At 41.6% G+C, this 20,837-nt stretch overlaps 2 protein-coding genes across 3 annotated transcripts in view; one reads left to right on the plus strand and one right to left on the minus strand.

Annotated features, from left to right (window-relative positions):
- Positions 1 to 20,837, minus strand: part of LOC119741207 (RNA polymerase II-associated protein 1-like) — a 102,538-nt gene that overhangs the window by 41,351 nt on the left and 40,350 nt on the right. For both annotated transcript variants that reach the window (XM_038216939.1, XM_038216940.1), the window contains exons 15-22: positions 20,490 to 20,647; positions 18,940 to 19,140; positions 17,537 to 17,756; positions 15,894 to 16,003; positions 13,982 to 14,177; positions 13,408 to 13,557; positions 1,536 to 1,678; positions 386 to 592 (exon numbers count right to left, since the gene is read on the minus strand). In XM_038216939.1, coding sequence (XP_038072867.1) covers positions 386 to 592; positions 1,536 to 1,678; positions 13,408 to 13,557; positions 13,982 to 14,177; positions 15,894 to 16,003; positions 17,537 to 17,756; positions 18,940 to 19,140; positions 20,490 to 20,647 — 1,385 coding nt within the window. The remainder of the gene's footprint in view (positions 1 to 385; positions 593 to 1,535; positions 1,679 to 13,407; positions 13,558 to 13,981; positions 14,178 to 15,893; positions 16,004 to 17,536; positions 17,757 to 18,939; positions 19,141 to 20,489; positions 20,648 to 20,837) is intronic.
- LOC119741209 (UDP-D-xylose:L-fucose alpha-1,3-D-xylosyltransferase 1-like) lies at positions 7,598 to 9,294 on the plus strand. The gene has a single exon (XM_038216941.1). It carries the CDS (start codon positions 8,022 to 8,024, stop codon positions 9,024 to 9,026), a length of 1,005 nt encoding a protein of 334 aa, XP_038072869.1. The 5' UTR covers positions 7,598 to 8,021; the 3' UTR covers positions 9,027 to 9,294.

Consider the following 20,837-nt stretch of genomic DNA (forward strand, 5'->3'; position numbering starts at 1 on the left):
ACCCATTTATACTCCTGGGTGGAGAGAGGCAATTGTAGTTAAGTGTCTTACCCAAGGGCACAAACACCATGTTCCTGGTACGGTTTGAATCCACGCACCTTCGTACATGAGTCAAACACTGTAACCACTGGACCATGGCATTCTACACTGTACCATGGCATTCTACTAACCGGAACGTAGAGTTTATACCTCTGGTTCTTTAAAGAACCATTCTCTTAGTTTGAGAAATTATCCCACATGGTATTTCCACAAACCTTTCATTCATTAACATTCATTGAATAGGTTGTGAGTTGACTTGGGACAGGATGTCTTGTTATGGGCTTGTCATGGACTTGTGATCCATCCATCAAAAGTACCTCGACTACGACACTTGACTAGAACTCACCTCGATTTGGCCAACCCCTCCACGTCTGTCCCAAAAAACACCATGTAGAGGTTGCGGATACCAACTAGATGCTCATAGGCAGTCTGTAGTAGCTGGCCACGACTAGGTCCGGTGTGGATCAGACTAGGAGCTGTTGATGGCTCGGTAGCGGTCATGCTGAGACGATCTGCCAAGTCAGCTGCAATGGGGTCGCCGATTCTGCCTTCGCTGCATCAAATGTTTATTGAAGAATTTATATAATTTGTTAGCAACAGCAAAAGATTGTGCATTAAGTGAAAGTTTGTGTCGATATCATGTGATGTTAAATCTTTCTTTTGGGCTTCACAACCAGTTCATACTTAGCACATAAATTGGATCATGCTTGCAAAAATTTAGACATCATGGATAGCATTTGCGGTGTGACTTTGCAAAAGTCGAACACATTACGCTCCAGCAAATTTTCCCACAACTACGTGATGTCAAATTCTCTTTGCATAATTCGACTGAGGTATTGTGTGGACTGAAGTTTCTGCATAGCTCTCGGAAATATATAATTATGTATACTGAAAATTCCAAATTCTGCACCGTCTGCTCTAATTGTAATCAAGAACAAGACATACTGTTGTAAATACTGAGTTCAGGGATTTATTAGTGAGCTCTGACAGTTTTTGCAGGATATTTGCAGGAAACAAGTACAGTAAATTAACCCCAAAAAAATTAATTTAAAAGTAGGGGACATTGCTGGAGGGCTCAATCTCTCCTCATCTTCTCAGAAAACTTACAATATTTCTTTTAATGTCACATGGTGCTATTTCAAAATTCAAATGTTTGCTGACCTCACCAATGAAACTTACAAGTGAAAATTCCCAAATAGGAGTGGACAGGATTATTTCAGACGGTAAAAATACCTATACATTTGCACACCAGTTTTCATCAGCTGCTATGTGTTACCATTCAGCACTCCAGACTCAAGAACCATTGAGTTTCAAAAGAATGGGTCTGGGAGCTAGATAAGACATTTAAAAAAAAAAAAATTCTGGATGTGCGCCCCCGCCTATACGCCACCTCCAACTAAGAAAAATGTCCAATGGTTTTCATTGCAAACTTCTACTCATTTCTCACCTCAACATACAACTTGAAAAATCAAATCAAAAGGTAAAACTGGACTTACGCGATGAAATCTGTGTTGAACAGGACACTGGACATGAGATCATGGACGTAGTACTCGTCCCCAGGTTGTAGGCGAGCAAAGAGTGACAAAGCTGCACTGTGGTAGAGGATGCTGTATTGATGGCAGCTCTCAGCTTGCTGTGCCTGCAAGAATAAAAATAAAGACAATGACATCAATAATAGGAGTTAAAAGTGTACATGTACATATCAAACAAATAGGTGCTCTGGCCCTACATGTACTTCATTATTATAACCCTGCTCATCAGGCCCATGAGAACATTCCAAAGACCATCTCATCTCCCTGCAAAGTATACAGCTTGTTGCTGCAATTGAGGCACAAAAGCAGTTAAATTCATTACAGTAACTATCTCTGCCCTCACAGGTAGGCAATTTCTCCAGGATGGGAAGAAGTAACAAGTGACTACGTTCCTCGTCCAAAGATGCAAGCACTGGTACAATAATATTGACAAGATTTTAGATTTTTTAAACGACAGATAGAATCTGGGGTGAGATTAGGGAGAAATCTCCAAAATAATCGGCAGTGTGTTTTAGGGCTGCTGAGGGCCCAAGAGCAACATAGGGTTTATGGTCCATCTACATGTATATATGTTTGTATTTGCCTGATGACACCCCTTAACCCTGAAAGGGCCGGGGGGGGGGGGGGGGGGGGAATCATCCGCCCCCCCCCTCGACTTTTTCCGCGTTAGCGACCCGAGCTGTTATGACTTTTTAGCCTTTAGCCTTGCGCATGTTTTGATACCAAAAATATAAAAATTGGACCAAAGGTTGCCGTGCAGCGAAAAATTTTCCGGCACTATGCGCCGTGAAAACTGAATTTTCCCATATACGTCATAGAGCAGAATTGCTATTCGTACATATGAATAATTAGCCATTATTCCAGAACCCTTTGACCTATAGTCATGAAATTTTTTGGGTATGTTCATGATGAGTTGCTCTATCCATGTACCAAGTTTCAAATGTTTTTGTCACTCGATGGCTGAGATCTTGGTGGCCGCCCCCCCCCCCTCCCCCGGCTGAATGATGGTCAAAATAACCCAGCCCTTTTAGGGTTAAAATACCTACATCTTCTGTTCTATATAAACCTTTACAAGTACAAGGACTTTTATGGTAACTTCTCACCAATTCCAGATTTCAAAGGAATTGTTTTTTTACTTCATGAAAACAGGATAAATCCTGACAAATCTCACCCATGCAGATTTGAACTCATTGACTTGCAAGCAGCAATGTGCCAAGACATCAAGCTGATGGATTGGTTTGTCACTTCCAGCATGCCACTATTTCATTAGAAAAAGACATCTGAGAGTGTATGCAACCTTAATTTCAACTTATTGTGCACAAAACTTATACCTGGCACCACATATCAATACCTGAGAAATGGCGCGCATTAGTGACATTTATTCACATCAATGATTTAATTTAATGCACTTAGAGATATTTCGAAAATCCATTTTGCATTACCTTGAAATTTAGATAAATTTTGAGATATCTTGAATTTGATTTGAAGATGTCTTCAAATGGATTTCAAGATATCTAGAAATGGACATCTAGATTTCTAGATTTCTTGAGAGCATTTTAAATCAGACTTTTCTGGGCATAAGGTCAAAAATGAGATTTTTGCATGTTGTTAAAATATGTTCTTTAGGTGCTTTAATTTTTGAAACCGGTTATTCCTGGGCAGAGTTATGCTATTTTGAAGTTCATTGTGCCGAAAGGTAGAAAATGGAGAAAATGACGGGCCACGAACGTCACAAAATAGTAATTTCTTTCACTGATATACCTTAACAAATCATCAAAAATACTATATTTAGAGTTTATTTTAGGGTTTCGAACTTTTATAGTATAATTAAGACATGTTCAGGATTACAAATATGCAAAAATTTGAAAATTTAAAAAATCACCCCCACAGGGTTTTTTGGCCCTATCTCAATTTCAACCTCTGCCAAGAAGCGTCTTCTTTTGACAGAACAGGTCACAAATGTCACTCATATGCACCCAGTCGCGTAGCCACGGGGGGGCGTGGGGGGGGGGGTCGACCGCCCCCCCCATGAAACCTTGTCGCCCCCCCAGTCGCCCCCCCCCCCCCTCCCCACTGAGATTTTGAGTAAAATTATCATTGATCTACATGACGCCATGGGCGTCAATCCTGGGGGGGACAGGGGACATGTCCCCCCCCCCCCCACTTTTTGAATGGGGGGGGACACAATATAAAATGTTCCCCCCCCCCCAGATTTTTGAACTCGTGTCTCATTTACAAGGCCCTATTATGTACTACAATGTATCTTTTGCTTAGAAAATATTGGTTAAGGTGGTCAGAAATTGCCTCAGATAGCACCACAGAGCATTTAGAATCCAAAATTTTTCGGGGCCCTTAAGCGGGCCCCGAACCCCACGCCTAAAGCTCAGAATTCTGGTAGCTGATTTAATGACTCCAACCTCGAAAACAATGTTCAAAAATTTTTCTTATGCCTTTAGCTGAGAAAACCTCGAAAATTATGTTTAAATTATTATCTTTTGTGCTAAGATAATTATTGGTTAAAGTGGTAAGAAATTGCCTCAGATCACACCACAGAGCAGCGAGAATCCAATTTTTTTCGGGGCCCTTAAGCGGGCCCCGAACCCCACGCCTATAGCTTAGAATACCGATAGCTGATTCAATGACTCCAACCTCGAAAACGATGTTCAAATAATTATCTTTTGCTAAGAAAATATTAGTTAAAGCATGGAGGAAAGTGGTAAGAAATTGCTTCAGATCACACCACAGAACATCTAGAATCAATTTTTTTAGGGGCCCTTAAGCGGGCCCCGAACCCCACGCCGTAAGGGCTTCGCGCTCGCATCAGTTCAGATCAAGGTATGTCCGCCCCCCCCCCCCCACTTTTGAAAAGCGATTGACGCCCCTGCATGACGCCCCCCCATGAAATGTTCCAGCCCCCCCAGCGCCCCCCCACTGAAAAATTCCTGGCTACGCCACTGCCCCTCTGGCCTAATTGTCCTCCACCCTGAATGGGTCAAACAAACACAGGGTCCCCCAGGCCCTCAATATCGCACCCGTTGGCAATTATGCGGTTTTATGCCCCTCACAATGGCCTCATGCCCAGCCGGTACAGCTGCTATTTCAGTAACTATAACGCACCCAGCAAACGACTGTCCTTTACCTCCTGAATACACTTCTTCTTTCCATTCACATGCAACCTTATATTTGTTCCAATGTGGTAGGTCTTAAATATTGGCAGGACATCCGTTTGTTCATCAAATTCAAACTTTTTTGAAATTCACTAATTGCCTTCTCGTTAATCAGTATTAAGTTCGGACTTGCTGCTGCGGCCCTCGTAGTCTTGAAATCAAGTCTGTAATTGGCCAGGTTTAGTCCGTCTTTTCAGGGTGATCGTCTTTGGATGAAATGTTCCCTTTTCGGATAATTGAACGTTGAGTTGTGGGTAATTTTAATAATTTTCGGAAGAAGGCGTAATAATTATCACTGAGGCAGTGGCGTAGCCAGGAATTTTTCAGTGGGGGGGGGGCGCTTGGGGGGCTGGAACATTTCATGGGGGGCGTCAAGCAGGGGCGTCAATCGCTTCTCAAAAGTGGGGGGGGGGGACATACCTTGATCATAACTGATGCAAGCGCGAAGCCCTTACGGCGTGGGGTTCGGGGCCCGCTTAAGGGCCCCGAAAAAAATTGGATTCTAGATGTTCTGTGGTGTGATTTGAAGCAATTTCTTACGACTTTCCTCCATGCTTTCACTAATATTTTCTTGGCAAAATATAATTATTTGAACATCGTTTTCGAGGTTGGAGACATTGAATCAGCTATTGGTATTCTGAGCCGGTGTGGGGTTTGGGGCCCGCTTAAGGGCCCCGAAAAATTTTGGATTCTAAATGCTCTGTGGTGCTATCTGAGGCAATTTCTGACCACTTTAACCAATATTTTCTAAGCAAAAGATACATTGTAGTACATAATAGGATTTTCGATGCTCTGTGGTGTGATCTGAGGCAATTTCTTACCACTTTAACCAATAATTATCTTAGCACAAAAGATAATAATTTAAACATAATTTTTCGAGGTTTCCTCAGCTAAAGGCATAAGAAAATTTTTTGAACATTGTTTTCGAGGTTGGAGTCATTGAATCAGCTACCAGAATTCTGAGCTACAGGCGTGGGGTTCGGGGCCCGTTTAAGAGTTTTTTTAGAAACTCAAAATCTCAGTGGGGGGGCGACTGGGGGAGCGACAAGGTTTCATGGGGGGGCGGTCGCCCCCCCCCCCCCCCCCCACGGCCCCCCGGTGGCTACGCTACTGCACTGAGGTCTATGGGAGTCGATTTGGAGGTCTGCACCCCGAAGCCCAGTATACTTGTTTAAAAATGTATTATTTGCAAACACTTAGCATTTATTTGCATTAGTATACACTGACACATGGTACTTGATCTTGCACTTTGTACTGTTTATTTAGTTCACATGCTTATAAATTAAATTTCATGTGCAATTATGTTTTCGCAAGCTAGCTATCATCGAGAAAATGGACATGTTGTTTGGTTCATCTCCTATCGTGTAACGTCACCTGTTGTCACGTTGAAACAGACACCACGTAGACCCTGTGCGTGCAAGCCGTGTGGTACACACAGAGGATTCAGCATTGCATGCATGGTAATCGACACCGGACGTAATCACGTTGGTAAGCATAATGATGTAAACGGTTGATATTTTAAAATGTCAGGTATCGACTATGATATATGCACGTGGTTTCTTGATGACGATTCGCGACACATTACTGTAATTTATGTCATAAATTTTATGCTTTATTGTATTTTGTACCAGGCAAGACGTCATGCGAGGGACCACGTTAGCCTGAATACTTAATAATCGTAGGCCTACATTCTAAACAAAGTAGGCCTATAAGATATAAGAAATAACGTGTGAATGAACCAATGACTGAAATCATAATTATTGGGATCTTTCGGATTAGGATTGCTTAAACGGAACAGGCTGATCGCTGACCAATGTGAATGCTTGGGGGGAAAAAACACAGCGGAAAACCCTTGCATCGTAAAAAATGATCAGGTCAGACAAGGCTTTTGAGAAGTAAAATGTCGCTTAGGTCCGAGTCCACACGTTTTTCCTATGGACTTTCTAAATCTTTATTTTACAACTTGTATCGAAATTCCACCGACAGATTTATAAACCCACACTTATGGGTTTTCCTGAGCGCGACCATGCAGTGATATCAGTGATTTGATATGATCAGATGCATATACCATTATTAACCCTGCGAGGTCATGACTGGTGAAGCCCTTTGGTCATTTCATCTCCTTAATAGACTTGATAAACGGTCGTGTTTGTTTGTCTGTTGAATGCTGCCGATAGTGACAGCGTTGTATATTAACCACCTTCGGCTTATCTATTAACTCTGATTTACGCGGATATTCACATCTTCTTTTAACGCACGACCATTGCGCTGCTGGCAGGAAGAAAATGACGGCCAATGTTGCCGTCTAAATGATAACTAGGTGTTTGAGACAAGAACTGTAGTAAACGCCAGAACTTCTTGCTCGAAGCTACTCTGGCTTCTTAAAATGTCTCTGCACAGTAAAATCTCATTTTGAATTTCTAAGCAAAATGAGATCTCTCTTCAGCAATCACTGATTAGTTACTAGAACAAATATAAACCAAATATTTATTGACAGCTAGACTCCAGATATTTTGGGAATTTCAGTCACTTTTGTTGTTGTGAATCTCACTGCAGGCGAATTGAAAATGGCCGCGGTAGACCACATCTATAAGATTTTGTTCTTCATGCAGTCAGCTGCCATCATCGCATTCATTATAAGTAAGTATACAGTGGTTGAGTCTCGATAGTCCGAAGTCCCATTGGTCCGAAGTCCCATTGGTCCAATGTCCCATTGGTCCGATGAAACATAATACTGTGTAGTTTCACTGGTTCAGGTTGACTGACTCTCACCCTAACCCTAACCTATAACCCTTACCATAATCCTATGGGGCGTCGGACCAATGGGCATTCGGACTAATGGGGCGTCGGACCAATGGGACTTCGGACTAATGGGACTTCGGACCAATGGGACGTTTATAGCAATGGAACGTATAAAGCAATGGGACTTCGGAACAATGGGACTTCGGACCAATGGTACTTCGGACTATAGAGACGTCCCCGTATACAGTATGGTCTTGCTCTCTATAGATTTCTTCCTGCCTCCTGCATTGCGTGCAGGACCGCGAAGTACGTTATTAAAATAATGTTTTAACGAAAACAGCAATTGTTCATTCCACTGTAACTGTCTTTCATAAACAGAAGACGTTGATTTCTTTGCAGATGTCATCAACTTCGTGTAAATGTTTGTTTACAAGTTTGAAAAACGGGCTCTGGACAAATTGCATAGATATCCGTGGAGAAGATCGTTACCCCATCCACCAGTCGAACCTGATTAGGGCCCCATTCCTTCTATATCCACATTATGATACTTCTTTTCCATTTTAATCTTGTAGATTCCTCCCAAAATTCCGATGTTATTCCCAAACCTCGCGGTTGCAAGTGCCAACAAAACGACCCGAGTAAATTGCACGGCGAAGAAGCAACGGGATGGATGCCTGGGCGCGTGAACGAAACACGTGGACCTCTGTCCAACTGCAGCTTAGCTGACGTCAAGAATAGGTCTGGTGTCGTCATGTTGACTACAACCAACCTTGGCTTCATGGATATGACTCTCAACATGCTGGAAAGTATCAAACGAACGAAAGTCTGTGTGAATACTACCGTCATTGCAGAAGACCAGAAATGTTACCGGCATCTGAGCGAGAGAGCCGAGGGTGACCCAGCAGTGCATGTGGTGTTGACTAACTCAGGAGAATCCACTAGCAAGGAGATACTACGCACTAAACGCCGCTCGTACTACGCACTCTTCAATAAGCGTCAGGCGTACGTTCTGTCTTTACTGGAGAAAGGCTTGGAAGTTCTTTTCACCGACGCCGACACGTTTTGGTTCCGAGATCCATTTCCGCACTTCAAAGGAGACTTCGACATGTCTATGATCGATCCGAGATCTCCTTATCCGACTCGAACTGACAAAGCACATTATTGCGCTGGCTTTGCTTATTTCAAACCAACAAACGTGTCGGTTTTATTCGTGAAAGCTTGGATTAAAGCCATGAAAGACAACGAGAAAGCAAAAAAACTGGTTGCAGATCAAAGCGTGATGAACTATCTTCTTCACAATGATGAACCCGTTCATGTCAACGTTCAACCGCTCGACACCAACATTTTCCCCTGGGGGCCAAAGTTTTACGAACTCTTGGCAAAGAAGGCCAATTACTCGACTGTGGTGATGCACGCCGCCAGTATCCGCGGACACGCTGCGAAGGTCAAGAAATTTAAAAGTTCCAACATGTGGTTAGTAGACACTATTGAAGTAGACACTATTGAAGTGTCTCAAGATGCGACCAGTCGACCGATTAATAATTAACTGGTCCCTCGATAAGCTTACTTTGCCAAGGTAAAGAAATTTAAAAGTTCCAACACGTGGTTGATAAACAAAATGGTATAGACGAAATAATCAGTCAGTAGTGATACCATGTCTTAATGCTGTGCCGGAATTTTCAGTACAGAGATTTTGCCAAAAGCAATAACTTGTAGCTTCATTAGTGCTGTTAAAGACGCAGTAAGTTAACATTTGAATCGTCTTCACCAAGGTCTGAAGGTCTGTCAGATGTAATTTTTGATGAAAAGACTACTAACATTAAACATTGAAAGACGAAAGGAACATGTAAAAAATAAATTAGGAATGTCTCTCCACGACACAAGTTGTGCAGAAGAGTCCACTTATAGTTGAACAACATGATCCTGGACCTGGTTGATTCACTCGTCACATTGCCGCCGTCATTTATATACGTTGACTTCTTTATTTGTTGAGGTTTTCCGGTTTTAAAAATTTTATTTACATATAGTAATTGGAATGTATGTACAGTACATTTGAAATATTTTCTCAAACCTTTTTTTTTAAATTAATTTTGTTTGATATAGGTTTTCCTGTTTATTTAAAAACTTGTATCACACGAATTCCCTATGTCGATACTTTAATTTCGTCCCCGAACATCGCAAAGCTAAAATTCTCAATTTGAATTTTAAAAAGCCAGCACTAGATTTCATTTAAGGTTCAGTATGATTCAAATTTTTAACATACCTAAGTTCGTCCTAAATTTGTGAAATTCGTCTCCTGTAGCCATCGGCGTTGAATAGAAAAAGCAAATTCGTTTTTTGATCATTCGTTTTAATGTTGTTGTCATTACATTTCGTTTCTGGTGACTTAAAGTTACGATTAGAAAATGTGCCGACTCTTATTTGAAGAATTATTTGGAAAATTGTTCGCATCAATAAACTTATAATTTCCTTATATGTATAAATTTATTATATATTATTACCTGTAAGTTTTGAATCTGCTTTTCTGTGTTTCACAATTAACATTAGAATCAGTAATAGATCTTTCCCAATATGCTCTTTACTTATGACATGGAAATTGAGCATCAAAATAAAACACCTTCGTAACAGTACTCTTTGATAGACCTAACTTCTGTGGTTTAATTCATCAAATAGCAAAATAACGAAGGTTTTTGATCTTAATGCTTAATTTCCATAAGTAAAGAGCACATTGTGAAAGGTCTATTCTAATGATAATTGTGAATGACACAGAAAAGACTTCAAAACTTACTGCTAACTACTTTTATTGATGGGACCGTTGGCCTATAAGGAAATTAAAATTGTATTAATCACATGATTTTTCAAATAAGTCCAAATTATGGGCACAATTTCTAATTGTAACCAGAAGTCACCAGAAACGAAATGTAATGATAACATCTTTAGAACGAATGAACAAAAAAGGACTTTGCTTTTTCTATTTTCCGATGGCTACAGGAGACGAATTTCACCAATTTGGGACGAATCGGTATGTTACAAATTTGAATTATACTAAACCTTAAATGAAATCTAGTGCTGGCTTTTTGAAATTCAAAATGAGTATTGAGCTTGGCGATGTTTGGAGACGAAATTAAAGTGTCGAAATAGGCAATTCGTGTGATACAAGTGTTAAAATAACCGGGAAAACCTATATAAAACATTCGATCTTAAATTAACAACTTGATCATGTCATGTTAGACAAAACTGTAACGAAGACATTTTGGCGTCCCGAGAGAAATAACAAAAATCTAGAATATAATATGAAAGAAGTATCATCTGGCAAGCACTCATGGCCGAGTTCGGGCGGGTCTGGTTCTTGAAATGGATATATCATTCTTGCAAACCCTGACGGATAGGTGGTGTGAGATTGTTCCGAGTGCAGTGTTCGTGGGTCGTGCTCCCGTCGCCGGTCGAGCACCGGCGGAGAACAATACGAATACTCGCGTCAAGAAAAAGGGCGCCCGAACTCGTACGGCCATTGTGTGCGAAAAAGGTTTCGGACTATGTCAAGAGGGCGATGTTTCTCATGTTTTTATTCTCATGTAGAATTTTCGGACCAAAGTTTTTTCGATAGCGTACATCATAATCTACATGTCTGTAAAGTTGTATACAATTCGGCGGACCAGACCGCGTGGCGAGCAAAAAAAGGACCTCGTACGTCCCACTGACTATAAGCTAATCGAACGCACCCATAATCCGACGTTCGTATTGTGCGGCTTGATCTGCACACGTACATGTACGTTAACGTCTGATCCGTGTAATGTCAAATTTACGTAACTGCGCTTCGAAACTGATGACCAGTTTTCCAAATTTAATTAAATAATTACAGGTGTACATATATAAATGAAATTAAAATAATTTTAAAATGCATAATTATAATCATTGTCATAATGATAGCTATAGCGCACTTCGTATGATAATGATATTCCCGTCAACGTGTGTTAGAGGTGCACTAGTACAGAAAGTAATGCAACGCACCCATAATCCGACGTTCGTATTGTGCGGCTTGATCTGCACACGTACATGTACGTTAACGTCTGATCCGTGTAATGTCAAATTTACGTAACTGCGCTTCGAAACTGATGACCAGTTTTCCAAATTTAATTAAATAATTACAGGTGTACATATATAAATGAAATTAAAATAATTTTAAAATGCATAATTATAATCATTGTCATAATGATAGCTATAGCGCACTTCGTATGATAATGATATTCCCGTCAACGTGTGTTAGAGGTGCACTAGTACAGACAGTAATGCAATGCAATAGCTGCCCGCAATTTTGCGTATCACACTATCACTATCATTGACGTGCAGGAACAGCCTTCAAGGTCAAACGGTTCCGATTGTCAAACCACAACCAGGTCCGGTGTCACGGTCTCACTTCTCCGGCATGCTAGCTTCTCCGGGTGGATTCGGCAGATAATTGAGCACGTTACAGTGCACGTTACATGAGCACGATTCAGGCCCATGTGTCCACTGTGCTTACTTTTCCTCGGGCTGTGTTCTGAAGTCTACCAAGCCCATTAATAACACAGTGAGGGACACCCAAGAATGTGTTATGTAACACTTCCTGTGGGTCAAGTCATTCCATGGTCTTGCAAGCATTCTGATTTGTGTTCCCAGCGTCATGCATGTGTGTGTGTGTTCATGGAGGAATAATTAAGAACGAACTCCTTGGTCCGTGTTCCTTGCTCGTTCGTGGTCCATTTTGTCTTTATTATTGCAACCATGGCTTAAAATAAATGTGCATTTCAAGTCTTTTTTTGTTATTGGGAGTTAATAGTGCGTGCCACGAAAATTCTGGATTGGACTGCAGTGGCGTAGCCACCGGGGGGCGTGGGGGGCGACCGCCCCCCAATGAAACCTTGTCGCCCCCCCCCAGTCGCCCCCCCCCCCCCCCCACTGAAATTTTGAGTTTCTAAAAAAAATTATCATTGATCTACATGACGCCATGGGCGTCAATCCTGGGGGGGACAGGGGACATGTCCCCCCCCCCCCACACTTATTGAAGGGTGGGGGACACAATATCAAATGTTCCCCCCCCTCCAGATTTTTGAACTCGTGTCTCATTTACAGGGCCGTATTACATGTATGTACTACAATGTATCTTTTGCTTAGAAAATATTGGTTAAAGTGGTCAGAAATTGCCTCAGTTAGCACCACAGAGCATTTAGAATCCAACATTTTGGTAGCTGATTCAACCTCGAAAACAATGTTCAAAACATTTTCTTATGCCTTTAGCTGAGAAAACCTCGAAAATTATGTTTAAATTATTATCTTTTGTGCTAAGATAATTATGGGTTAAAGTGGTAAAAAATTGCCTCAGATCACACCACAGAGCATCGAGAATCCATTTTTTTGGGGGGCCCTTAAGCGGGTCCCGAACCCCACGCCTATAGCTTAGAATACCGATAGCTGATTCAATGACTCCAACCTCGAAAACGATGTTCAAATAATTATCTTTTGCTAAGAAAATATTAGTTAAAGCATGGAGGAAAGTGGTAAGAAATTGCTTCAGATCACACCACAGAACATCTAGAATCAATTTTTTCCGGGGCCCTTAAGCGGGCCCCGAACCCCACGCCGTAAGGGCTTCGAGCTCACATCAGTTCTGATCAAGGTATGACCGCCCCCACCGCCCCCCCCCCCCCACTTTTGAGAAGCGATTGACGCCCCTGCATGACGCCCCCCCATGAAATGTTCCAGTCCCCCCAGCCCCCCCTCACTGAAAAATTCCTGGCTACGCCACTGTATGCACCATACATGCACCTGAACAATGTCACCTTTTGTACATTGTTCCAGCTGTGCAACACTTCAGTTTTGATTTCAGATTTGATTCTTATACCTCACTACCTCACCTCCAGCACCAAATCAACTTAATTTGTCCTTACCACACTATGATAGAGTCTCAGGAGGTAGTACAAAGCCTGATGCTCAAATCTGGCAAAACTGCATGCGAGGTGGGTGGAGGGCTTCTGAGTGTTCTTACAGATCCTCTTCAGATATGCCGTCACGTAGGTGTTCTCAACAATTGGACAAAACTGCAGAGATACAATGAAATTGAATAGTTAAAGGCATATAGTATCATTTCCTTTTCATGCATTTTGTTCGTTTTTGATAATAACACCGTTCAAAATAGAAAAAAAAGAATGTTCAAAACCTAACCTGTTAAACTTTCAGCTTGGTGAATATAACAGTTTTTGAGAAAAAAACCAGTGAAATACCATGAACAACCTTTTGATCACGAAACACGATTTCATTATAAAACTCTTCATTTCCAGTGATCAGTCACTGGAAGAAAAGTAACATTGAAGGTGGTTTCAAAACAGGGTGTCAGCGGCTTCACCTTGTGGAATGGAACACTCCTTCTGTCACTTACATTATCATAATTAATTGCCGAAAGCTTCAGCACTAATGCCAATTCTGAACCTAAACAGATTCTGGTCTAGGCCATCTTAAAATTACCTTCTTAGCAACACCCTTGTGAATCTTCAGTAGCGTGTGGACCAATCTAAGAAGTCCGATGGCTAGACCACACGACGAGTCTTTCCTCACGGACGGGTAGTTCCTATCTTGGTTATGGGGGTCGCAACCAAACTCCGGCAATGACGGTGCAGATAGGGACATCTCCTCTTCTTTGAACCGCAGTGTGGACTGAAGTCTAAATAAAATTATAAAATTTGCAATAAGGGAATAATACTGTGGTGTCTACTTTTATCACTGGTTGGGGGCTTGGTTGCCGATAATGGCCCTAGCCTTCCGCATTTTTAAACCAGACGTTCACGTTTTTAACCAGTTCACATTGGATGACGTGTATACAAGCAAAAGTTTTGCGGTATTTGGAACAGATGACGGATAAACACGCAACGAGCGAGGCCGGAAATGTGTCTGCGACCCGCTCGCAGTGAGCGAGGCCGGAAATATCAGGGTGTGCTACCTGCAGATGATGGCCTGAACCCATCTGGCATCGAGGTTCGTTAAAAACAATCCCGTGCTTGGGTCCGGTCAATGTCAAAATAATGCCGACGCAAACTGGTTAAAGCTGCTCTACCACACTACTCTTCCCAGCCATAAATACCTTTTTTGGTAAAAAAATTAAATTAAAGTCCAAAAATTGACAAAATTTTGACGATGTTTTGTAAAACAATTTTACTCAATGTTCAGGCCATGTCTATGGTGCGTGTCAACCGCATGTGGTTTGCTCAACATTTCGTTCTCCTTATTATGTATGGACATCATATCAGTGGTCCTCAAGCATCCGGTTGTAGTACCGTAGGTGCGCGCGGCGTGTACTGTGCGCGCGGCGTGTACTGCGCGCATGTGGCGCGGACTGGTTTGGAACGCTGCTGACCAGCATTTAAACGGTGGTTTAAAAACACTCAAGTGACAGGCTCTTGACCAGGTTGGCGTAGCAGTACTTTCCTCGCCTTCCACCGCTGTGACCCGGGTTCGAATCCCGCCCGGGCCAATATGTGGATTGGGTTTTCAGTCCCTACCTGATTCCGTGGGTTTTCCTCAGAATATTCCTCTGGGCTTTTCCTCCCACCTCTAAAACTGTAATTTCTTCTCATTGTCTTCTCTCTACAGGTTTCTTCAGGCTTCTGGGCTACAGTGCCTAAGGCACTTTTGAGGGACCCTTGGTTTCATTACCAGAAAGAAATAAAATAAATAAATAAAATAAATAAATAAAAATAACAATTGGTAAACTTCCTTAGGTATTTAAGAATTTGTTTTAAAACACTAGTTATGTTGCCATTGACACAATACAGGGTGAATCAAAGGATATATCTTCTGTTAGGGTTGAATCTCTCTTTAAAATGACACCCTGGTCATGTCATTACATTAACAATTGACTGAGCAGTGATCAATTTTATGAAAGGGTCTATTTAGAGACGTACGCCACTTTTCATGGTGAAATCTCTTTTTGTGTCAATTGTCACAGAGTGAAAGGCTATGGTTGCCAATCAAGGCAGGTGGGAATTGATTGATTCACATGTGCCCTACTTCTGTTCCAATTAGCAATAATATCTCAGTTTCGTGTTTGTTTTATCCACCCTGTACACACTGTTTTATGAGTGGCATATTAAACAGACGCACTACATTTCCCTTGTTCTATGGGCACAAGAGGGATAATAAATTTATCTTCAAGAAAAACTGACGCACAGTCAAGATGCAATGCACACCCTGTACACAATTTTTTTCAGCGGTTATCCTATTGCATGTGCCTGCAGTAAGAATAGTGCATGTATCATATAATTGTGCGATACGCAGGGTGATATATGGGATATCACACTGTTGTTGACCAATCAGGATTCAAGTATGCTTAAAAGATAATTCATATAGAATGAATTCACTTATGGCTTTTGCATACACTTACTTGAGGTTGACCATGACATTGAAGAAGGTCGCCGACGTCATGAAGGGCACTAGTGTACAGTCAACCAACTTCTCAATGTTGTGCAAACACTCAATTGGCCGGTAACACGCCTGTCATGGAGTAAATAGGCAAGACACAGTTCACAATTTTGTACACATCTGTGATGGGACATGGGGTTTTTACACTTACAATATGAATATTCGAAACATGTATTGCCTCTTCATGGCAAAATGACATTTAATAATACAAAATATATTAACCCTACTGCTGTCTGAACAGTCACAGACAGTCAAAAAATCAATCCTTTTCCCTGCCATGTCTTTTTTACAGGCTAGTCACCCACAGTCAGATCATATTTCAAGCAAGCACTGTGACTAGTCAAATTCAGTCAACAGGCAAAAGCAGGCAAGTGGTAGGCACAGCTGACTTATTTATAACCTGCAGTCAAAGCATAGCTGTATGAAGTTACATAAACTGCCAGTCAATCCTGCTTTATTTACATGTAGGCTGGGAGCTCCTAACTGTTAAAAACAATCACTTGATTGATTTTGACTAAAAAGACAAGTTTGTACAGAATGTATGTTTGCATAGGAGGGTTAAAGGCATAATAAAGAATAGAGGCTAGTAGAGGTGGCAAACCCAAAAGCCTGTATGGCTAATGAGGAACATGTGATGGTCCACGAATACTTGAGGGTGTAAAAACCACATCATAGCATGTAAATTTCCCTCATCACAGCAGTCAATAATTCAAGTCGAGTAAATGATATCACAGATTTAATAAACTTATTGAATGTAATCTTTCTAGACCAATGAAATTACAGCATCCACGATACACTATAACAATGATGATTAATAACCACAGAAAGTGAGCGTCATCTAGAAAAAAAAAGGAACTTTTAACAATGACCCTAAGTAGTTGCCAAAACTAAAGAGGAAATACTTGTCAGTACAATTTCCAAAATCGAACATGAACAGTTTTGAATGGGTAAACAAAAGAAAACAAGTTGAAATTTATTGGGGAAAGGTCAAAAGTGTTGATACTTGGCAATGAATCTAACTTTGATAGGAGTTGTAATCAAGTTTTCACAAGTCACCATACCGGTAAGTCCATCGTAAGCAATCAAGACTCAAGTCAAGCTACAAGCTTTTCAAATAAGATTTGAAGGTTTGCATGGTAAGAATTAAGAGCAAGTAGGTGATTGCACCTTGTGATGAGAAATCTTCTTTGCGAGCATGTCGTCGTGTCCCTGCAACAAGGTCATATCTCCTAAAATGGGCCTGACTTGAAATGCGAGTTTCAGCATGCCAAGAGGTCGTATCTCACTAAAAATGACCCGGATGTACACACAAAGTCAATGGATGTCGAGATATGACTTTGCTGCAGAATGGAGTTATGACCTTGTTGCACTGACGCGACGATGTGTAGTTCCAGAAAGGAAATGGTGGAAACTCAACGTTTTGGACAGTATGCTCCGACAGTATGCTCTGCCCATCATCTGGAGACTGCACTTTTCAAATGAACTGTATAACAAAGGCATTCTTTTGTCATTGCTCATCCCCTGTTACTTGTGTCTGATGTACGATTTGACATGTGATTGACTTAATTCAACCCTTCCCTTCTTAATCAATATCCATTTACTTACCTGCTGTGTGTATCTGGCATAGAAGGATGCTAGGAGGTTGAGCAGACAGGAGACCATGTCCATGACCTCGGCGTCCAGGCTCCGGGTAGTGTCTGTCATCTCACCCAGCCACCTCATACAACAAAATTCAAGAGGCGCCTCGAGGCCGCTGACGTGGCTCCAGTTGATGCTTGGGGGTGCTGCTTGAGGTCCAGATGCGGTTGCCTGCGTCTTGTCATTACTGGGAATACATTGTAATGTATAGTGTCAGGTGACTTGAGAATGCAGTGGTAGGAATATTGTGAAGTGAGGTATTTTAATTTAAGCAACCTCACAACAATGTGAGGCTGGGTGTTAAGCTGATGACGTTTTCAAGTATATATGGACTCGGTGCCTATATCGATCTGCTTGTTGTCATTACTATGGGAATAATGTATGATGTCAGGTGACTTGACCAATGAACATGTAATGGAGGAGTGTTGTGAGGTGAAGTATTTTAAGCTACCTCGCAACAATATGAGGCTGGGTGCTAATTTGAGGTTTTCACATACACCTCTTCTGTGAATACAGATGAGGTCACCTCCATCTTGTCACTACCGTCAGACCAACTACAGTTGAGGTGACTTGAGCATGCAATTGAAGGTGCTGCGAGAGGTGAGCATTTCAATCAACCTCATGACAATGTGAGGCTAAGTGTTAAGTTGATGAGGTTTACAAGCATACAGTCTGCATTCCTACAGACAAGGTGTCTCTTGTCTTGTCATTACTATGGGGAATAATGAACAGTGTGAGGTGACTTGAGTATTTTTAGTAGTAGGAGTGCTGTGAGGTGAGGTACGTTAAGAAACTTCATGACAATGTAAGGCTAGGCAGAACCTGGTGCTTTGCTAATAATGGAAATTAAAACTCTGGAAATAATGTACAGCGTGAGCCAATGTGAGCATACACTGGTAAGTGATATGCGAGGTGATGCATTTTAATTATCTTCATGACAATGTGAGGCTAGGCCTAGCCTGGTGCTTGGCTGTTCGAGTTTACAAATGTATGTGGACTGCATGTACATGTATATAGATAAGGTTGGCTGTGTCTTTTTGTCATTACTGTGGAAATAAGGTAAAACTTGAGGTGACTTGAGCATGAAGTGGAACATGCTAGCAAGATGAGGCATTTTAATCACTGCCTTTACAATGCGAGGTTTGGTGCTCAGCTGATGGGGTTACAAGTATATGGACTCTTGTATATATCAAAGGTCCTTTATGTCTTGTCAATACCATCAGAATAATGTAAAGTGTGAGGTGACTTATACATGCAGCAGCGGCTGTATGAGGTGTAGCAGTCTATCAAACCTAAAGACAGAGGCTAGGTGCAGGGTAGGTGAGGTCCTTCATAATAGTTACAGGTTTGTTTATTCTACAGGCAAATACCTCATTGAAAAATTGGCTTGCAGTTCAGCGGCTGTTCCAGCAACATTCACCACTCCCTCTAGTAAACCGATGAATGCTGCAGCTCGGTTCATCTGCAACCTATGCACAGCAGCATCGGACTCTTCATCGGAAGAAAGCTGGGGGAGGACAGACAATCTCCGGAACAGCATGAGTTGCTGCATCAACAGTGGATATAGCTCTCTGTAGCAAACATAAATACATAATTGACTTTATTTCAACTACTGGAAAATAGTCTTCATCTTTGACATCTTGGTGATGAAATGATCTATCATGATAAGCAGGCACTATTGAAAATGTTCATATTATATCCACAGTTGTAAGCAGGTCATTACAAATGGTACTTAATATTTATCACTACATGTAAGTCATCACAAATCAGTCAATCGCAAGTCCATCGCAAGTCCATCGCAAGTCCATCGCAAGTCCATCGCAAGTCCATCACAAGACCATCCCAAGTCCATCCCAAGTCCATCGCAAGTCTATCCCAAGTCCATCGCAAGTCCATCGCAAGTCCATCGCAAGTCCATCGCAAGTCCATCACAAGTCCATCACAAGTCCATCACAAGTCCATCAAAAGTCCATCACAAGACCATCCCAAGTCCATCCCAAGTCCATCCCAAGTCCATCCCAAGTCCATCCCAAGTCCATCGCAAGTCCATCGCAAGTCCATCGCAAGTCCATCGCAAGTCCATCGCAAGTCCATCACTAGCCCATCACAAATCCATCGCAAGTCCATCGCAAGTCCATCGCAAGTCCATCGCAAGTCCATCACAAGTCCATCGCAAGTCCATCACAAGACCATCCCAAGTCCATCCCAAGTCCATGCCAAGTCCATGCCAAGTCCATCTCAAATCCATCCCAAGTCCATCTCAAATCCATCCCAAGTCCATCCCAAGTCCATGCCAAGTCCATGCCAAGTCCATGCCAAGTCCATCTCAAATCCATCCCAAGTCCATCCCAAGTCCATCCCAAGTCCATGCCAAGTCCATCCCAAATCCATCACAAGTCCATCACAAGCCAATCATAAGTTGTTAGAAAAGTTAGCAGGGACCTTTACAAATGGTGCAGGTATGGGATACATATGCGGCTCAGAAAAAAAACTAGCTGGTGATATCACCATTTGGCGTTATTTTATCAAACCCACACATATTCAATTCAATTCAATTCAATTCAATTCTTTACTATCCATTTCAATATAAAACAGAAAATTTACATGTGAGTTGTAAAAGCACATTAAAAAAGAAATTTGCGACAAGAATAAGTTAAATATCCCACCAATAATAATTCGAAAGTAATGAAAATGAAAAAATACAAGTATTAAACAACAAACATACATAGCAGTTAAAAAATTTCCAGTTCCTATTTGTATCTTAACTGTTTGATATGAAATGCAAATTGCCCATCCTGTGCCAGATGAAACGACCACGAAAAAATATGCATTAACAAGCAACTTTTTCCGAGTCGCAAACTTATCCCATATGTGTACCATTTCTAATTGTCCCTATTGTCTTAGGACCCTTGCAACGAACCTGTACTCATCACAAGCCAGTCCGTAGTCCACACACACCCTCCACACATGCAGGCTGGCAGTGCTCAGCTCGTATGCTTCTGCAATGTTCAGCTGCATGTCTGGTGGGTCAACGGTAATGTATCGCACAATGGACGCCATCAGCCTGCCACTGGAAAGCTGCATGAAAAAATACACAATCACTTTTGTTGAACATTTTTCTGAATCCTCCATATCCACCAATGTGCAGGAATTGGATGGCACATTCTTAATACCTCAACTTACAATAGACATTATTCACAAGTCGGCCATATTGAACTGAAAGCGAGGTCAACACTTCATTTGTGGAACTTGCCAGTAGCAACGAATG

This window comes from Patiria miniata, unplaced genomic scaffold (genome assembly GCF_015706575.1).
Source record: "Patiria miniata isolate m_02_andy unplaced genomic scaffold, ASM1570657v1 HiC_scaffold_5, whole genome shotgun sequence".
Classification (NCBI taxonomy): domain Eukaryota; kingdom Metazoa; phylum Echinodermata; class Asteroidea; order Valvatida; family Asterinidae; genus Patiria; species Patiria miniata.

Excerpts from the sequence above, each read along its gene's own strand:
- LOC119741209 (XM_038216941.1), top strand. The coding sequence starts at position 8,022 with ATGATACTTCTTTTCCATTTTAATCTTGTAGATTCCTCCCAAAATTCC.